The following is a 21,195-nucleotide window of genomic DNA, read 5'->3' as shown; positions in this document are numbered from 1 at the left end:
AGCCTTACCAATAACATAAACGATCACTTAACACATTCTTTGTATGTTACATGTGTTATGTGCTGTTTATTACAGTAAAATAATCTAGAGAGAAGAAAATCATATTCCTATTATCCTAATCATATTAAGAAAATCATAAGAGAAAATACATTTGTAGTACTGTAAGAAACCTGCATATACATGGACCAGTGCAGTTCAGACCCTGTTGTTAAAGGGTCAACTATAATAAGAAGAATTGTTACATATTTACCCATATGGTTACTGTTCTGAGTGCTCCTCATCAGTATGTCCACTTAGTATTATTATCTGTCTACCTGAAAGACTTTCTTCAGCATTTTTTGTAAGTTTTGTGGAACTTTCAGTGTTTGTATGTCTGAAGAAGTATTTTATTTTGCCTTTGTTGTTGAAAAACATACTGGCAATTGTTTTCTTTTAGTACTCTAAAAACGTGGCTCCACGGTCTTCTCACTTGCATTGTTTCTGACCAGAAATCTGTTGTCATTCTTATCTTTGCTCCTCTGCCTTTTTTCCGTGGTTGCTTTTAAGATTTCTCACTGGTTTTGAACAGTTTCATCACGGTGCACCTTAGTGTCCTTTTCTTCGTGTTTCTTTTGTGTGAGAGTCCTTGAGATTCTTGGATCTGCAGAATTTCCTGCTTTCCTGCTGTCCAGTGTCTCAAAACTGTAGTTTCGTCTATTTTTTATCTGTTTAAGCCAGAAGAGACTATCTGGTCTTCTGTTCTCCATCTTAGCCAGAGTAAGAAGCTCTAGGATTCTTCTTAATCATTGTGTGTTTATTTTGTGGAACTTTGGAGATAGGAAGTCATGATTATTGTTAATATTGCCTCTGGGTTTTATAATAGGTAAACAGTGATTGTTTCTACCTGATAGGTAGGATGGAAAGTTCACAGAATTGAGAAACAAATTGGCTGATGTCAGATCTCAGATAAGGCACTTAGTAGCTTTTGATCTTGAGCTTGCTGTTGTGAACCTGTTTTAGCTTCAGCTTTCTCATCTGCAGCATGAGGATAATAGTTATTGTTTGTGATCATTACAAGGATGGTAAGAAATTTATGTAAAGAGATGGGCATATAGAGCCTAGCATATTGCCAGTAGCCAGTAAGTGGTTGCTATTATAATTATTCCCCTTCTCTGCCATCTTATAAAGGGATCTGTAGTTTAGTCATCCTGGCAAAAAGAGCTGTTTTTCATCAGAGACCGTAAAATTTTAAATTCTTTCATCTCTAGCAAATTTTACAAAAGGGAAGATGGCCTGACTTTCTGTCGTGGCATGATTACATACTTCACACATGTAATTTATCTTTAAGATATGGCTACAGCCATAGTTAATCAAAACTCAACAAATAAGTAAAAGGTGGCTTACAACCAAAGTGACTTCCTAGTCCACTACACACTGGAAGTAGATCAATGCTAGAAGCAGACCCACTGACAATAGCAAGAAGTGACAGTTATTACTGTGGCAGAAAAGCTATAAAAAGCAAACATAAAACTGAAAAAAAGCGCAGTAGTAAGGGATCATAACCACTGACGCCATTACTCTACAGGCAACAATGACCCCTAGTCAAGAAAAGGGTGAAATTGGGTTCATTGTTCTTGGCTTAAGGAAGAGAATTTTGTGATATTGTATAGCAAGATTTCCCTCTGTAACTTTTTCTGTTTATTTTTCACAAATTTTTTTTTATTGAAGTATAATTAACACAGTGTTGTGCTAGTTTCAAGTGTACAGTGCAATGATCAACAGTTCGTTATGTTACCACGCTCCTCAAGATAAGTTTACTCTTAATCCTCCTTGTCTGTTTCACCCATTCCCCCACCCAACTCCCCTCTGGAACCGCTAGTTATTTCTCTGTATTCAAGAATTTTTCTATTTGCCTCTTTTCTATTTGTTTTGTTTCTTAAATTCCAGAAATGAGGGAAATCATATGGTATTTGTTTTTCTTTGACTTATTTTACTTAACATTCTATCGTCTGGGTCCATCTGTGTTGCTGCGGATGGCAAGATTTCATTCTTTTTGATGCCTCAATAATACTCAGTCGTATATATATACACCACATCTTCTTTATCCATTCATCTGTCCATGGACACGGGTTGCTTTCATATCTTGGCTATCGTAAATAATGCTGCAGAAAACATAGGGGTGCATATGTCTTTTCAAAATACTGTTTTAGTTTTTGGGGGGTGAATACCCAGTAGTGGAATTACTGGGTCATATAGAAATTGTATTTTTAAGTTTTTGAGAAACCTCCATACTGTTTTCCACAGTGGCCGTGCCAATTTGCATTCCCACCAACAGTGCACAAGGATTTCCTTTTTCTCCACCATGCCATCATTTGTTATTTCTTGTGGTTTTTATTTTAGCCATTCTGATGGGTATAAAGTGATATCTCATTGTGGTTTTGATTTGCATTTCTCTGATTAGTGATGTTGAGCATCTTTTTATGTGTCTGTTGGCCATCTGTATCTTGTCTGTGGAAAAAGACATTTTTCCATTTTTCAGTAGAATTGTTTTTTGTGTGTTGAGTTGTAGAAGTTCTTTATATATTTTGGATATTAACCCCATATCAGATCTATCATTTGCAAATATCTTCTCCCATTCAGTAGGTTGCCTTTGTGTTTTGTTGATGGTTTCTTTCACTGTGAGAAAACTTTTTATTTTGGTTAGTCCCAGTAGTTTAATTTTGCTTTGGCTTCCCTTGCCTGAGGAGATGTATCTGGAATTTTTTTTTTTTTTTTTTAAATGGCCAATGTCAAAAGAATTACTGCCTGTGTTTTCTTCTAGTAGTTTTGTGATTTCAGGTCTCACATTTAGGTCTTTAATCCATTTTATTTTTGTGTATGGTGTAAAAAAGTGGTCAAGTTTTATTCTTTTGCATGTAGCTGTCCAGTTTTCCCAGCACATTTGTTGAGGAGACCATGTTTTTTTCCCACTGTATCCCTGCCCCTTTGTCAAAGGTTAATTGACCTTTCAAACTTGGTTTCATTTCTGGGCTCTCAGTTCTGCCCCATTGATCCATGTGTCTTGTTTTTTGTTTTTTGTTTTTTTTTTGCCAGTACTGTACTGTTTTGGTTACTGTAGCTTTTTAGTATATCTTGATATCTGTGGTTGTGATACCTCCAGGTTTGTTCTTTTTCAAGATTGCTTTGGCTATTTGGGGTCTTTTTGGTTCCATACAAATTTTAGGGTAATATGTACTAGTTCTGTGAAAATGTTCATATTTTGATAGGGGTGCGTTGAATCTGTAGGTTGCTTTAAGTAGTGTGAACATTTTAACCATGTTGTCTCTTCCAATGCAGGAGTATGGAATATCTTTCCATTTGTGTCATCTTTAATGTTTTTCATCGGGGTTACATAGTTTTTGGAGTATGGGTCTTTTGTTTCTTTGGTTAAGTTTATTCCTAGGAATTTTGTTATTTTTGGTACAGTTGTAAATGGGATTGTTTCCTTAACTTTTCTTTCTGCTACTTCATTATTCATCAGAAAATCATTCACCATGATCAAGTGGGATTTATTCTAGGAATGCAAGAGTAGTCCAATATTTATAAATCAATCAATGTGATACATCACATTAATAGAAAGAATAAAAACCATATGATCATTTCAATAGATGCAGAAAAAGCATTTGACAAAGTACAATGTCCATTCATGATAAAAACTCAACACAGTAGATTTAGAGGGAACATATCTCAACATCATAAAGGCCATATTATGAAAAATCCATAGCCAATGATGTACTAAATTGTGAAAAACTCACAGCTTTTCCTCTGAGATCTGGAACAAGACAAGGATGTCCATTGTCTCCATTTTTATTCAACATAATGCTGGAAATCTTAGCCATAGCAATCAGACAAGAAAAAGATAGGCTACTGGAGAAGTTTCTCTTTAAGAAATGTTAACGCTGAAAGGAGTAAGCACTGTTTGAATATAAAGTTTATTAAATCTCTAAATCTTGATGAGACTGAGTACATGAGTTTCTGCCATGCATGTTTTGGTCCTGTTTAAAAAATAAAACGAGACTTTTTGAAGTCATGCTGTCATCTTCTTCCTTAAAAAAAAAAAATGTCTATTATAACATTATCTTAAATTCCTTTTGAATAATAGCATTAGTCTTTTCTGTGTGTTCTACAGAGGAATAAAAATTGTTTTTCACCTATCATTCTGTATTATAGATTCCTTCATTCTCATATAGTTTTCCTAACAGTTTGCCTAGCACTTATTTCAACAGTGTTTGGGTTCCTACTATGTAACAGGTCAGGAAGAAGGTAATATCACCAGGCTGTGTAATTAATGCTTTAACTCACTCTACAATGCTGGCTGCCAGGAGTCCCTCACCCACCATGAGAGGTGGCATAAAACATACCAAATGGCCATTCATTCAATATAGTTCTTTGTTCTCAAGGAATCTCTAGTTGTGCATAAGTTCCAAAAGTCACATAAATTATTTCCTCATCAGGGGCACCTAGGTGGCTCAGTTGGTTAAGCATCCGACTTCAGCTCAGGTCATAATCTTCTGGTTCTTGAGTTCGAGCCCCGCATCGGTGTCTCTTCTGTCGGGACCGAGCCCACTTTGGATCCTCTGTCCCACTCTTTCTGCCCCTCCCCTGAATGTGTGCTCTCTCTCTGTCTCTCTCAAAGTAAATATAAATAAACTTAAAAAAAAATTTCCTCATCAAATAAGATCACCAACAAATTACCTAGGTGGACCTTAGGTGCTTGCCCCCTGCAGAAAAGCTATCTCTAAAACCTTGACTTCGAGAGATTTTTTAAGTGACCATATGAAGAATACTCCTGCATTTGTTTCCTCATTTTTGTTAAAGGCATTCTCTATTATTTTGTTCCATATACCCCTCACAAAACTTAATGCTAGGAAGAAAAAAAACAAACATTTTCTCTCCTGGAGACTTAGTATAATTATTTCCAGTAGAGAGTAAAAATTCTATAATTCAGTGTATAAATTGTCAGAGCTAACACCTGTAGGATTTACATACCTGCTTCTTTCATTGTTTGGTTTTCTGTTTCTTCTTTTACAGCCTTATCTAATGAATGCCTTTTACTCTAAACTGACTTAAATCTCATTTTGGAAGGATATGGCATTAAAAACTAAAATAAAAATGATGGAACAACTTACGAGTGTCTGTAAAAATACTCATTTGACTATAATCGGGTGCCTGCATTTGTAGTCAGCTGTGCTTTGAGCACATTACGAGCTAACACCGTCAGGTTTTAAAGTGTAAAACAGGGGTGCTCTTCTGGCTGTACTGGTGATCTTTCCCACCTCTCCGCCATCCCCCAAATACTGTCATGGTCATGAAAACATCATTCGCTATTAGTGGTTGGTAAGAAAATGTGTGTCATTGCTGAATATCATTAGGTGTTTAAGTGGCTACTGTCTGTAATCATTCATACTATCGTTTCAGTTTGTATGGCGTTTTTCCCCCCCATAATTGCTTCAAGGCTTTCACAGAAAGCTATGGTCACCAGTATTCATTTCTTCCTCAGTGGGGAGTCTGAAAGGGGAAGATCGAGCTACAGAGTAGTCTTGGGAGGATTTGCTTTGTCATTGGCTGAGACTTAAGTCTGAAGGGCAATCCTAAAGAAATAGGCTAGCAAAACAACTTTAAACCTAGGAAAGGAAGGTTAACGTGTGTTACACCAGTTTTCTGGTATGCAGCTGAGTGTGTATCAGTTAAATGTTAAAAAATTAACATTTCAAATGTGGTTATCAGAGCATAAGATCTAAGTTCACATGGTTTTGTTTTGTTTTAGTCTTAATTACTAATTTATTACTTTCTATATATACGATCATGAAGCATAAGCTTTTAGTTCTTCTTTGTTTTTGGTATGCAAATTTGTTTTGTCTTAATTATGTGAAGCAGAATTCTAGAAAACAACTAATATTCTTCACTAATGGTAAATGCGGTCATTAAATGCATAGTTTTTATGCAATAAGAGCCTGTCCCAAAGAGAGTTACCTCCTTTTTTATTCATAGTATGTTGGAGTTCCTATGTTTTCCATGATTTATTGTCTGGAACTCATCAGATTAAGTTTTAGCAAATTTGGTAATTTAAAATAATCTATAAGTACAATAGTATTGGAGATACACAATTTTTTTTTGCTAAACTACCATGACTAAATATACCAGACTAGATGATTCCCAAACTGAAATGTTTAGCTTCTTACCAGTTTAAGCATTTCAGCGCTGTATTTTTGAAGTGTTACTTGTATAATTCTACCTGATTTATCAGTGAAATAATTTTTCGCAAGTTTCTTGACTTTACAAATTTTGGGAATCTCAAATCTCAGGCTGGGAGGAGAAGTTTTCCCGTTTTATAGTTGATCGTTCGCTTATTCACTTATCAAAAAATGTGAAGCACCTACTATGCACTTTGTGGCTGCAGGGGACATTAAGATAGATGGGAAACGGGTGCTACCCTTAAGGAGCATATGTTATCACAGGGAGAAGAAACCTCTCTATGCACACTTACGAGATAGTAGGTCATAATGCCGTAAAGAAGCATGTGCAAGGCACGGCATTTACCCAAAGGCAGGAGTAATCTACGAAGTAGGTGCCTTGGTCCGGGGTCTCTTCTCTGGCTTCTATGGTGTTTCTTTCATCCTTCCTACCAGTGGCCAGAATTAGGCAAGAAGAAGGTTAGGAGAGAGAATCAGCAGCACCAAGGGGTGCTCAGGGCAAAAGTTCCTAACTTGGAGCCAAGGGTGTCTGAGCCTCTTGAGGTGATACCTGATGTGGAAAGAAGGTCACCTCTTCCTTATAAATCTCCTTTAGAAGGGATGTTAGTGATACATGTACTCGCTCCTGCTCTTAAACTTCCTAAGCTTCAGGGGACTGCATCTGGGTGGTGGTGGTTGTTTTTTAAACCATGAAGAATCAAGTTTTATGTTGGGTGCAGGGGATATATGTGTGTGTGTGTGTGTGTGTGTGTAGAGAGAGAAAGAGAGAGAGAATGAGAGAGAGAGTGTGTGTTTCACTCTTCTCCAAAGTATGAACTCATTTTATTGATCTTTTTGTAAACTAGATGCTTTCCGATGCAGCACCTGGAAAACTGAGAATTGTCCATGGTGATGTGTTGACATATAAGATAGAAAGGGCTTTTCCAGAAAGTCTTAAAAGACGGTGGGAAGATGGTAAGTGATTTGGGGTTGGTTTTCTTATTTTCTTTTATAATTATTTATAGTACAAATATTTAATGCTATTATACATTACAAACATTACGCATTTATATTAAATATTATAAAAACAGAATTGAATACGTAGTGTGCATTATAATTTTTTCTGCTTTTCTACTCTTTTCCAAAATGATAACTCTAATTACTTTGTCTTCAATTTTATTTGTCTTCTATTTTTCAAATGTTTAGGGTTCTCCTCAAATAAGCTTGCTATTTTTATGACACCATGTAATGATGGGATAAACTAGGAAGTGTTCCTTTTTCCAAAAGGTGAAAAAAAGAAGTGTTTCAGTAAACGAAGCCACACCCAGTTACCAGCGTCTCGCATTCCATGGCCAGCCAAGGGTCCTCATTTTTTAGACAGTCGGGTGGGTCCCCGCTGTGTGCCAACTCTTTGGAATCCGGAGATAGATGGGGTGTGTTACCTGCCTAGAAAGCCCTTGAGAACACGTACTACTGGCGTGACCGCTTCCGCGTGTGTGGCCGCAGCACCGCAGGGCTCCTTCTGAGAGGTGGCCACTGCCTGCCTCCGCCTTCCGGCTCTCCTCTGAACACACTGCCTTCAGGTCTCCGGTCCGGCCCCTGTCACACCGGAGTCGAGTGACCTCCTGATTTCCTCTCTCAAACCTTATCTGACGGAGTTCTCAGGCATTCATTTGAGTGTTACCTGCTCTTCCTGATGTTTTCTCTGCTCGTGTCTTCCCTGACACCAGGTCCTCCCGTTTTCCCTTTTACATTGTATGACTTTCTCTAGCTGTTCCTTGCAGGTGGTTCTTTTTCCAGCTACCTCTTAGATGTTGTTCCTGAGATCTTTCTTCTTGAGCACCTGCTCTTGTGCTCCAGATTGGCCGGAATTGCTCTGCTCCTGTGGTTACACTTACCACGTGTGTGCTGCAGACACTTCCATCTGTCTGTGCAGCCTGTACCCCCTTCCTGGGCATCTGATCCTCTGACAGCTTCACCTGGGTGCCCCATAGGCACTTTGACCTCCTCACGTCCGGATCAGATTACCTTTTCCCTCAAATCCGGTCTCTTTCATAGTTTTCCTAAGCCGGGAAACCTGAGGACTTTGAACACTAATTAAGGTAGAATGTTTTTCTTAATAATTCAAAGCTGACGATGAGGAACCATTGCTTTTGAAGAATAAATGGACTGAAAAATATTTAGCTGTGTCGGTTCATGTATTTTTGTTTGACGCTGTTCGTACCCAGTTTGACTTTTATTCTTAACCAAAATAGCATTCAGAATACTTTGATGAAATCGTTACAAGTTGTTTTTTCCTCCTGCTAACCAGATCCTCCAAATGTACATATTATTGGAAATCTGCCTTTTAGCGTATCAACTCCACTGATTATCAAGTGGCTTGAAAATGTTTCTTGTAAAGATGGACCTTTTGTTTATGGCAGAACCCAGATGACATTGACTTTTCAAAAGGAAGTGGCAGAGGTAAGTTCTGACCGTGGTTTTTTTGTTTTGTTTTGTTTTGTTTTGTTTTGTTTTGTTTTGTTTTTGGCTCTTCGAATTCCAAAACAAAGTAATACTGCATTTTTGTGACAGACTGTGTTTTCTAAGTTAATGCTCCATTACACATACACACCAACACCAGCTCAACCAAAAGTTAAGCATCTCATGATGATGACGGGTGTGACTGCTCTGAGCTCTCCGTGGAGAACACGAGTGCTGTGCTGCCAGCCAGGAAGGCCGTGTCGTACCTACAGGGACACAGTAGGGCCATAGAACAGTGAGAGACGTGATCTGTGGGCTGCTGCTGATACAATAATACATAGGGATTGGCCTGTGATCGGTTAAAGTTGATACATTGAACTTCATGAGATGGTGAAGAATGCGGTAATCAGTCGGTTTGGAGAAAGGGAAGGGGGTTGGTGTCTGATTATGCAGTACATAGACTTTCACTTAATCCCCTACTTCCGCTGGGCCTGCTATGCCTGCATTCCCATGGCGGGAGTGTTCCCAGGTCACTCCCTAGAAAATAATCCTACGTGGTAATAAGCAAGGGAAGGTTTTGTGCTGCAGAGGTTTAATGAGGGGATCTGCAGACTACAAGTGTTTTGTTTTTTTTTTTTAATTTTTTATTATGACTTACAAATACAGAAGAGTATGTGATGGATTTGTATGGCCTAATAAAAAGAACACCTGAATCCCTCCCACTCAACTCAATAGTTAAACTCCCAACATCGTTGACACCCTCTTGTATGCCTCATTCTGATTGTGTCTCTGGTTTTCCACCTGCCACCAAAGTAATCAGTACCATGAATTTGGAACTTACTATTCCCTGTTTAGTGTGTCACATAGATTCTTATCTGTATAATTAATATACTTTAGTTTTCTCCATTTTTGAACTTACGCAAATGGATTCATGCACTATGTACTTCTTTTTTCCTCATTCACTTATGCTGCTCATAGCTGTAGTTTATTTGCGTAGTTATACACTACCCACTCTTTGACTAAGTCATAATTTATCTGCCCATTCTCCTCTTTTGGAATCCTGTTCCAGTGTTTTTACGAACAAAGCTGTCATGGAGATTCTTCTATTTATGTCAGCCGGAGCACGTAAGCAGGCTTTCCCTAGAGAATATATCCAGAAGTGGCCATGCTGGATCTTAAGTTCCCCCAATCTTCACTTTGGCTGAATAATGCTAATTTGCTTTCTGAAGTCATCGTGCCTGTTTATATTCCCACCAGCAGTGTGTGTGAGTTCATTTTGCTTCATATCCTTGCCAGTACTTGATATTGCCAGACTTGTACTTTCTGTTAATCAGAGCTGAATGGTGTGTTTTGTGGTTTTATTTTGTCTTTTGCTAAGTTTTTAATCAAATTGAGCGCCGGGGTCACCTGAGTGTCACAGTCGGTTAAGCGTCCAACTCTTGATACTGGCTCAGGTCATGATCTCATGGTCAAGATCAAGCCAAGCCGTGTGCTCAGTGCAGAGCCTGCTTGGGTTTCTCTCTCTCTCCCTCTCCTGCTGTCCCTCCCTCACTTTTGCACATGCGTTGTCTCTCTCTCTCTCTCTCTTTCTCTTCCTCTCTCTCTCTCTCTCCCTCTCTTTCTCTCTCCCTCTCTCTCTCTCTCTCTCCCTCTCTCCCTGCCTCTCTCTCTCTCTCTCTCTGTCTCTCTCTGTCTCTCTCTCTCTCTCTCTCTCAGAATGAACTTTTTTTTAAAAAACTAAGCACCATTTTGCATGTTTATGGACCTTTGAGATAGCGTCTTTTTTGTGAAGTACTTGCCCTTTGCTTATTTTTCTGTTGGATTGCTTGGTCTTATTCTCCTATATTTGGAGGAGTTCAAAAATGGTCTTCGTACTAGTCTTTTATTAAGTGTGTCACGAATTTCTTCTTCTCCTCTTAGGCATGTTATGGTCTTTACGGTATCCTTTAAAGACCAGATGCTTTTAATTGTAAATTTATGGTTAGTGCTTTTGTGTCTTATTGAAGAACTCTTTATATCTTGATATCATGAGGATATTCTTCTGTGTTATCTTCTAGAATCTTTTATTGTTTTACTTTTCACATTTATATCTGTAATCCACTTGGGATTGATTTTTGTGTGGGGTGAAAATAGAAGCCACTTTTCCTGTTTTTCATACATGACCCCAGTGAACTTAGCACTTCTTCACTGACCTCTACCAACACCTCTGACATAATGACAAAGCCTCTATCACACTGGTCTGATGAGAGACCCCAAGAAGAACGACTGTATGAATTTAGGACACAGAAGGCCCAGTGTTATAGAAGACAGAGCGTGGAATCCTCAGAAGAACATTCAGTTCACCTCAGAGTAGCACAAAGAATTTGATAAGACACCTATCATGTTTGCATATACTGAAAGAATAGGTAAGTTGGGGAGAGTGTGGGGTTGAATTAGTGATAAATAGAAAATCAAATACAGGAAGGATTGAAGCAAACAAAATATATCACTGTTAGAAAGACAAGTAAAAATGTTATTGGAAATATATAATTATTTATTCTGGAAACCGAAGGAAAAAAGAGGGGCCTGTATAAAAAAAATCACAGAACTTTACTGAGAGTCTCAGAAGATCACTGAGCTACATCAGGAGAAATAGAACCCTGGAAGAAAAAAAAAATGAGTATTATAAAGCTGCTTCATTTTTCCAAATTATGTTTTTTCAGTAACATCTTGAAATGTAGTGAGTGAAGTCCCCGGGATCATCTTGGGTGGACCTGCGAGAACGGAAAGGAAATTTCGAAAGAAAGAGGAGTGATGAGAGAAGCCTGGCCTATCACATGTTAAAATGTGTTGTAAACTCCAAGAACTGAGGCACTGCGACTCATTATGAGACGGAGTGATGGCTACATTAGAAGGCGCAGAATCAGGGGCGCCTGGCTGGCTCCGTCGGTTGAATGTCTGACTTTGGCTCAGGTCACGATCTCGCGGTCCGTGGGTTCAAGCCCCGCGTTGGGCTCTGTGCTGATAGCTCAGAGCCTGGAGCCTGCTTCGAGTTCTGTGTCTGTCTCTCTCTCAAAGGTAAACGAACATTAAGAAAATTAAAAAAAAAAAAAAAAAAAAAAAAAAAAAAAAAGCCAGAATCAGACAACTTCATATTTGATAACGATTGTATCCTGTGTCAGCAAAGGAAAAAAGAAAAAAAGATTATTTAGTGAATGCTTGGATATTGAAGCAATTTAATAATTCACTGTACGTAATAAAAAAAAATAATTCACACATAAAAATTCCAGTTCCTAGAGCCCACCGGCCACCCTGCTGTCACTGTCCCTGTGGCGCCTTAACAAAGGCACCGTCTCAAAGCACGAGCAGTCCTAAAGGTGCCTGGAGAAGTCGGGGGTGTGGACACACTGACCGGGGTATTGGCAGCCTTCTATGAAGAACCGGAGAAACCTAATAGTGCTGTGCGTTTTTAATACATTTTTTTTTAACGTTTATTTATTTTTGAGACAGAGACAGAGCATGAACAGGGGAGGGGCAGAGAGCGAGGGAGACACAGAATCTGAAACAGGCTCCAGGCTCAGAGCTGTCAGCACAGAGCCCGACGCGGGGCTCGAACTCACGGACCGTGAGATCATGACCTGAGCCGAAGTCGGATGCTTAACCGACCGAGCCACCCAGGCGCCCCGTGCTGTGCGTTTTTAAAGCATCACTTAGGAGCTGCTGCCCCTAGAAAATCCAGAAATAGAACTGCCTCACCTAGAATCGACAGAAATGAAAGAGAAATAGGAAGCTATTGTAGAAGAAAATAAAGAACAAAAACAAAGCTTGCTCTGTATGCACCACCTCAGAAGTGTGCTGAATAGGATTCTTCTCAGTGGAAAAGACACTGAAAAAATGGTGCTGTCTGACTTGAATAGTTTGTATAGTATGTAATATTTTGCAGAACAGCTTCCGTAGAACTCTTGATACGTTGTAACTGTCACAAACACATATACTTCGAAACACCAACAATATAAAAAAAAAAAAGTTTCCAGTTACTGTATCTTCAGATTCCCTACTCTGTTGTGCAGTGGCTACTCTGTTGTTAATTTTAGTCAGTTTTCATTTTGGATATTGTAGTTTTACTTCTAGAAGTTCCATTTGGGTCTTGTATTTTCCCTTACTTCATTATGTTCATGCTTTCCTTGGCATCTTTACATATGTATAATATTTATAATAGCTGTTGTAAGACCTTTGCTTATTAATTTCACTACCTCTGTCATTTCTGTATCATTTTACCATTTGCTTTTTCCCCCCTCCCTCTTTCTGTGGGTCCTACTTTTCTGCTTCTTTGCAAGCCTGGTAATTTTTATTATTTTTAATATTTATTTAATTTTGAGAGAGCACACAAGCAGAAGAGGAGCAGAGAGAGAGAGAGGGACATGCAGATTTCAAAGCAGGCTTTAGGCTCTGAGCTGTCAGCACTGAGCCTGATGTAGAGCTCAAACTCTCGAACCCATGAGATCATGACGTGAGCTGAAGTCGGATGCTTAACTGACTGAGCCACCCGGTCGCCCCACAAGCCTGGTAATTTTTGGCCAGATGCTAGATATTGTGAGGTTTTGTTTTGTTTAATCTTGTGGAGGGCTGGATTTTGTTGTATTGGCCTGAGTGGTGGGTTTTGTTCTGGCACAAAGATGAGTCACGTGCATATTGGTTTAGAGCTTGCTTTTAAGCTTGCTTATGACAAGTCTATAGCAGCCTTTAATCTGAGGCTAATTAAAGTCACACTATTAAGTCCCAACCTTTCTGAGGAATCCACCCAGTACCCCGTGTATTTCAAGAGCTCTTTACTTGGCTGTTGGGTGTACAGACTATCTCTAGCCCTGTGTGACCTCCATTTGTCCCACTTTCTGATGCTACTTTCTCCAGCCTCCCAACCTCATGCACTTCTAGATCGATGCTCTGTCAGAGACTTGAAGGGATCCCTTTGCATATCTCAGGAGCACCCTCCCCTTTCCTGTCTCCCATGCCCCCTGTCTGTCTCTGTCTGTGTGTGTGTGTGTGTGTGTGTGTGTGTGTGTGTGCATGTTTACGTATCCAGTAGTGTGCCTCACAAGTTCTGGCTGCCTTGGCCTCCCAGAGCCTGGCGTCTGTCTCCTCTCGTCAGGCAGACCACAGGGCTCTGTTTCTACTCCTGCTTGTGCTGCTGCCTGAGTATGGCTTCCAGGCTGTTAGCTGCTCAGTTGTAAGGCTCACCTCTCACCTTCTTTCTCCCGTGTCTGTGCTCATAGTCCCGTAATGCTGTTGTTTAGTTTATGCAAAGTGTCGTTTCATACATTTTATTCAGCTTCATACTTGTTTTTTTGTAGACAACTTTTTAATATCAGAATTCCCCTGAGAGAATTAGATACATATGTGAGAATTACACACACACACACACACACACACAAAACACATATATATATAAAATGTAGTCACATTAGTTCTGTTCTTTAGATGCCTTTCTCTGCATTTACACATGTGTAAGAATTCTATTCCTTAGATCTCTCCCTCTCTCTTTACCCATGTTCCACTTGAGAATAGTGGTTCTCTGTGGAGACGATTTTGCCCCCAGCCCCCCATTCAGGGACATTTGGCAGTATCTGGAGACATTTTTTTTTTGTAGTGCGTGACTTACTCAAATGTGGTCCGTTTACACTGTTGGGCAACCACTGCCTCTGTCTAGTTCCATAAAATATTTAATGCATACCTTTTGAAAGCTATATGAAAGCAAAGATTACTTGAGTGATTCAGAAGAAATTTCTGTCATTTAACTCACTAGGCAATTTATTGAGTTTTACAGTTGTAAATTTTTAATTATATGGATATTTTTCACTTTGCTTTTAATTTGCCTGTATGGTACTGATAATAATAATATCGGCTCTTACTTATGGAATGTCTGCTATGGAATGGATGCCACTTTAGGTACGTTTTCTTATTTAAGCCTCAAAGCAAGCTAATGAAATAGTATTTTTTAATTGACATTGACACGCAAAGTTAGTTTCGGGTGTACAACGTAGGGATTCAGCAACTGTGCACGTTGTGCTGTGTTTGCCCCAAGAGTAGCTGCCATCTGTCAGCACACAAGGTATTACACCACCGACTGTATTCCCTGTGCTGAACCTTTCATCCTTGCGACTTACTAACTTTTGATAGGAAAGGATACTGAAGCTCAGAGATTTTAATTAGCTTCTTCAAGACCACACAGCTACCAAGTAGCAGAGCTGGGACTTAGGCCAAGCAAGTCCGGCTCCCAAAACTTGATCTTCTAATCACAACAGAATAATATTCACATGGACACAGATTCAGTATCTATGACATGTATAAATTATGAGGAAAGTTAAACTGAGCAAGCAGAATTCTGGGTACATGTAAACTCAAAATTAAATGCTTAAAAACAAGTGATGAGAAGCAGCTAACAAAACACCAGAAATCTTCACAGAACTATTCAAAATTAAGGAATTTAAAACCGAATTAAGGAGCTTTTGCTGGAAGTTTTTCATACAATTTCAGAGACTTTTATTTAATTATTGACCTGTCAGAATCTTAAAATCATGATTTATAACTATTACCTTCTTTCTCTTCCATCACTGATTACTCCCTCTTTACTGTATTACTACGATCAAAAAGGAAACCTACTCTAATGTCATCCATTTTACAAAACAAAACAACTCTGTCTCTCTCTGTCTCAGAAATAAGTAAACATTAAAAAAAATTTAAAAAAAAAAAAAAGGCGCCTGGATGGCTCAGTCAGTTGAGCGACTGACTTCGGCTCAGGTCATGGTTTGTGAGTTCACCCCCGGGTCAGGCTGTGTGCTGACAGCTCAGAGCCTGGAGCCTGCTTCAGATTCTGTGTCTCCCTCTCTCTCTTTGCCTTCCCCTGCTCGCACTCTGACTCTCTCTGTCTCAGAAATAAATAAACATGAAAAAAACATTTTTTTTTTAAACAAAACAAAATGGGAGCCTGGGTGGCTCAGTTCGTTCAGCATCCAACTCTTGAGTTCAGCTCAGATCATGATCTCCTGTTTTGTGGGATCGAGCCCCATGTCAGGCTCTGCAGGGCCTGCATCGGATTCTCTCCCTCCCTCTCTCTCACTGCCCTTCCCCCCGCGTGTGCCTTCCAGAGCTGGCTCTTGCACGCTAGCGCGCTCGCTCTCTCGCTCTCTCTCTCTCTCTCTCTCTCTCTCTCTCTCTCTCATAAATAAATAAACTTTAAAAGACAAAACAATCTCCCTTGACCCCACCTCATGCCTTCTGGCTATCTATAACAACCTATGAACATTGTAGTCTATTTAACTTGATGGTTGCTTAAGTTCGAACCCATTCTAGAAGCATTACAATTTTATCCTTCCTGCCCATGTTTTATGTACTTGATGTCCTATTTTACGTCTTTTTATGTTGTGTATTCCTAATTATCATAGGTATGGTTGATTTGACTACTTTTGTCTGAACCTTCATACTAGCTTTTATGAGGGGTTCATTTACTACCTTTAATGTATAACACTGTTACCAGTGAAATTTTTTCTTTTGTGATTTTCATCCAGTTATGGCATTTTCTGTTTTGCTTAAAGAAATCCCTTAAATGTTTCTTGCAAGGGCTGGTTTAGTGGTGATGAACTTCTTTAACTTTTGTTTGTCTGGGAAACTATCTCACCTTTAATTCTGAATGATAATATTTCTTGCTGGGTAGAGTGTTCTTGGTTGTAGGTTTTTTTCTTTCAGCACTTTGAATATATCATGTGTTCTGGCCTTCAGATTTTCTGCTGAAAAATCAGCTCTTATAGATATTTCCTTTTATATAACCAGTTGCTTTTCTCTTGCTGCTTTTAAGACTCCTTCTTTGTCTTTAATTTTTGAGATTTTAATGGTTATCTGTCTCCATATGGACCTCTTTGGGTTCATCTTGTTTAGGGTGTCTCTGCTTCCTGGACGTAGATCTGTGTTTTCTTTTCCTTGTTAGGTAGCTTTTCCGTTATTTCCTAAAATTAAGTTTTCTGGTCCTTTCTCTCTTCTTTCTGTGTGACTCCTTATAAGATGGGTGTTGTGTGCCCAATGTTGTCCCAGAGGTCCCTTAACCCATCCTGATTTTTTTCATTCTTTTTTTCTTTTTGCCATTCAACCTGAATGATTTCTGCTGCCCTATCCTCCAGATCACTGATCTGTTCTTTTGCATCCCCTGATTTGCTCTTGACTCCCTCTGTTGTGTTTTCCCTTGCAGTTATTGTATTCTCCAGCTGTAACTGGCTCTTTTTTATATTTTCTATCCCTTTATTTAAGTCCTTGCTGAGTTGATCCACTCCCCCCGAGTTTGGTGAACATCTTTATAACCATCACTTTGAACTCTTTATTAGGTAGATTGCTTATCTCTTTTTGTTTAGTTCTTTTTCGGGCTTTGTCCTGTTTTGTTTGGAACCTTTTCTACTGTCTGCTCATGTTGTCTAACTCTGTATTTGTTTCTATATACTAGGTAGGTCAGCTGGGATTCCTGTTCTTGAAGGAGGTGGCCTTATGTGGAAGGTGTGCCGTGGGTCACCAGAACCAGGTGCTTCAGGGGTGTCCCCTGTTGGCTGTATGCACCCCTCTGTTGGCACTGGGCTGTGATTGCAACAGGTACACTGGGGGGCAGAGATGCCCCACCCACTTCCCCGGCAAGAGTTGATTTTGGGGGCAACAGTCTCCCTGAGGCTCTCTGCCAGGTGTACAGGGTAGGAGTCCAGGAGCACCTGGAAGGAAGGTGGGTTCGGCAATGCAGGTCTTCAGGGGAACACCGGGGCAGGGCAAGCGGTGCCAGAAAGGTATATGGAGAGTGTCAGACTGGTGCCCGCCAGCATCGGACGCGTAGGCTGAGAGGGTAAGAAGAATAGTGCCTGCCAGCATGTCCACTCTTGGATAAAGTTCTTACACAACCCTGCCCCTTTGGCCTGCTCCCTAAAACCAGGCAATATATTTTCTGCACATATGGCCACTTTTCAAGCAGCTGCCTCTTTGCGGAGTCTCGGAGCAAGTGAGGTTATGTGTAGTCCCGTTAAGCGCGGAATCTCCATTTCCGCTAGCCTTCCAATTCTCCCAAAGCAAAGCCCAGCTGATTTTCAGAAACAGAAGTTATGGGAACTTAACTTCCTGGTGCAGATCCCCAGGGTGGGGGGTGCCTGGTGTGGGGCTGTAACCCCTCACTTCCCAGGGAGGATGTTTGCACCTGGGATATATCTTCTCTCACTCTTGGTTTTGGTTCCTGACCTGACCATGTCTTTGTCCCTCTTTCCCTGTTTGAGGCTTTGTCTTTATATTTACAGCTACCTCCGCTGTTCTCCCAGTCGTCAGGTCGTTCTCAGGGAGAGTTGCTCTGTACGCAGCTGAAGCTGTGCTATGTTCACGGGAGTGAGCTCAGGATCCTCCTGCTTTGCTGTATTCCTCACTTCTGCCCGTCTGGAGATATTTTTGGTTGTCGCAACTGGGGGGTGCTTTTGGTGTCTAGTGGGTAGAGGTTAGGGAAGCCGGTAGACATCCTTCAGTGCGCAAGATAGCCCCAACAACAGAGAATCGCTCCACATTTACCAGCTGAAAACGTCAGCAATGCAGAGGATAGGAACCTTTGCTTTAGGGTATATAGCCATAAAATCTTTCTCTCAGCCATCTTAGAATTTTCCATCCCAAAAACGTAGGGCCCTTTTGTGTTTGTTAGGAACTGTAAGGCATCACTACTTTCCTAAGGCCCATGTCATTTCCGGCTTATGATTCTAACTCTCTTCTGTGTGTTTGAGTTGAGCATATATTAATAGTTTTCTTGTTTTTTCAGCCTTTTGATTTGTTCTTGGACTTTTATTTTCTCAGATGACATGATTATTATGGTATTTCTGTTCTTGAATAACACAATAGAGATGCAAAACACTATGTACTCTAATTCTTTTGGGGGAAAATGCAAAGGAACAGAGGCTTAAGAGGTGGAGGAATATTTTCAGTGACTCAGAATGTCAGTTGTGATTATTAATAACAGTGTTGCTTTAACTTCAGCATATGCAATTATTTTTCTTTAACCAGAAAAAAAATGTTGATTTTAGTTAAATTTTAGTACGGGTATCAAGAAGAGTTTACATTGAGTCTATAATTTATGGAATGCTCCAGAAGCATGGTTAACACTGGTCCTCTGAGCAGTTTTCACATTTTGCGAGTGAAAGTCTAAACAGGACAATATATGGCGAGCAGTATTTTCCATATACCCTCTGTTTGCTCTTGACAGTGTCATATTTGTGATTTTATATTCCGCAGATAGCGCTCGTTAGGCATTCACTTTGCTTGGCTTTGTTGAGTTGTAGAGCAGAAGCAACTGAGCAGAGTCCTCTTCTCTCCAGGTCTGCAGGGTCTAAAGCTAAGAATTCAGCTCGCACACATTAAAGAGCATATAGACAGTATAAAGTTCCAGCTCATAAAATAGAATCAGACTGTGTAGCAGTAAATGAGACCTTAACAATCTCATCTAACCTCATTTCATAGATGATGAAACTGAGGCTCAACATAAGTTAAGGTCTGGCAGAAGGTCACAGAGCTAGTTACAGGGAAAGCCGAACTTGAACCCAGGTCGTGTGTTTTCTGCTGCAGTCATGATGTTTAAGTTCTCCGTGTGACCGGACCTGTGGTCTTTCCTTTCTGGGTCCAGGATCAGCTTGTTGCTCTCCTCCCATCTTCAGGGGCCCCTGCTGCTTAATGGTCCACCCCTAGCAGGGAGGGAGGGAGTTACCTTGCCAGGAAATATGTCGTTTTCAGTGTCCCTGATATTTGGCTGTGTAGCTTCCCAAGAATAAGCCTAATTTTTCTACTTAAAATGATTTTAGATGAATGAGGAAGAAAATAACACTGTCTTTGTGAAATCTTTGACCCCTGGTTTTTCTTAAACTGCCTCAGAAGGCTTTTAAAATCTCCAGGGTTAGAGGTTTCCTTTTACTGAAAAATTAACTGGTTTGGTTTCCCGGCCTTTTGTTGTTAAAATGTCTACCTTGTAACGGAGTTTGAACTCTAATAGCTTTACATATAACGTATCATAGAAATATTAAGTCCTGTTTGGATGACTGATTTTGACCATGTAACTCTTGTGTTAGTTTGTTGTTATTGTTGTTGTTTTCTGGGGGGGGGGGGGGGTTAAAAATGTTTTTTTAATGTTTATTTAATTTTTAGAGACCGAGCAGGAGTGGGGGAGGGGCAGAGAGAGAGGGAGATAGAGAATCCGAAGCAGGCTCCAGGCTCTGAACTGTCAGCACAGAGCCCGATGCGGGGCTCAAACCCACAAACTGCGAGATCATGACCTGAACAGAAGTCAGCTGCTTAAACAGCTGAGCCACACAGGTGCCCCTCTTGTGCTAGTTTTTAACGAAATTTTTGCAGAGCTTTCTGTTCTGTGGCTTGAATTTTTCCGTAATGAATGTGCTGCTTTCTTCTGAATTCAGGTGTATTATCCACAATTTCCATCTCCACAGCCTAGGTGTATTTGCTGCAAAGTTTGGATGGGTCAAGTTGAGGGGTCAGGCTTTACTGGCAGGAGTGGAGGCCTGCCTAGCACCCTGAGTGAAATATACTTAAGCATGCCTTCACATCCAATTCCGTTTACCCTCTGTGCCTCACTGGTTTGCTCGTTGGTTAAAGTGATTTTTTATTTTTTCTTTTTTTCAAATTTTTTTTTAATTTTTTTAACGTTTTTACTTATTTTTGAGACAGAGAGAGACAGAGCATGAACGGGGGAGGGGCAGAGAGAGAGGGAGACACAGAATGGGAAACAGGCTCCAGGCTCTGAGCCATCAGCCCAGAGCCCGACGCGGGGCTCGAACTCACAGACCGCGATATCGTGACCTGAGCCGAAGTCGGACACTCAACCGACTGAGCCACCCAGGCGCCCCTAAAGTGATTTTTAAAATTTTGTTGAATTCATCAGTGAGAACACCTTTGAGATATAAGGTAAAATATTGGAAAACAATCCAGCATAAATACTAATTTTCATATGCAGACTTTCTTTTTTTTTAATGTTCATTCATTTTTGAGAGAGAGAGAGAGTTGGGGGGAGGGGTTGAGAGGGGTACAAAAGGATCTGAAGCGGGCTCTGCACTGACGGCAGAGAGCCCTATGTGGGGCTCGATCTCATACCCTGTGAGGTCATGACCTGAGGTGAAGTCAGATGTTCAACTGACTGAGCCAACCAGGCACCCCTGGTTTATTTATTTATTTATTTATTTATTTTTTAACGTGTTTTTGTTTTGTTTTTGTTTTTGTTTTGAGACAGGGAGAGACAGAGCATGAACAGGGAAGGGTCAGAGAGAGGGAGACACAGAATCTGAAACAGGCTCCAGGCTCTGAGCTGTCAGCACAGAGCCCGACGTGGGGCTCGAACTCACGGACCCTGAGATCATGACCTGAGCCGAAGTCGGCCGCTTAACCGACTGAGCCACCCAGGCGCCCCTATTTTTTTTTTTTATTTTGGGATTAAGTTCACGCTAGATTTTAGTTTTACACAACTGCTTTGAATTGTGCCGGTTGCACAGTGCACTTTGAAGTTTTT

The 21,195-nt window shown here is 40.3% G+C and overlaps 1 protein-coding gene across 1 annotated transcript in view; it reads left to right on the top strand.

The window, feature by feature from the left end:
* Positions 1-21,195, top strand: part of TFB1M (transcription factor B1, mitochondrial) — a 66,156-nt gene that overhangs the window by 11,617 nt on the left and 33,344 nt on the right. The window contains exons 3-4 of the mRNA XM_043592655.1: positions 7,058-7,166; positions 8,503-8,654. Coding sequence (XP_043448590.1) covers positions 7,058-7,166; positions 8,503-8,654 — 261 coding nt within the window. The remainder of the gene's footprint in view (positions 1-7,057; positions 7,167-8,502; positions 8,655-21,195) is intronic.

This window comes from Prionailurus bengalensis, chromosome B2 (assembly GCF_016509475.1).
Source record: "Prionailurus bengalensis isolate Pbe53 chromosome B2, Fcat_Pben_1.1_paternal_pri, whole genome shotgun sequence".
NCBI classification, from domain to species: domain Eukaryota; kingdom Metazoa; phylum Chordata; class Mammalia; order Carnivora; family Felidae; genus Prionailurus; species Prionailurus bengalensis.
This window is presented reverse-complemented; position numbering and strand designations above follow the sequence as displayed.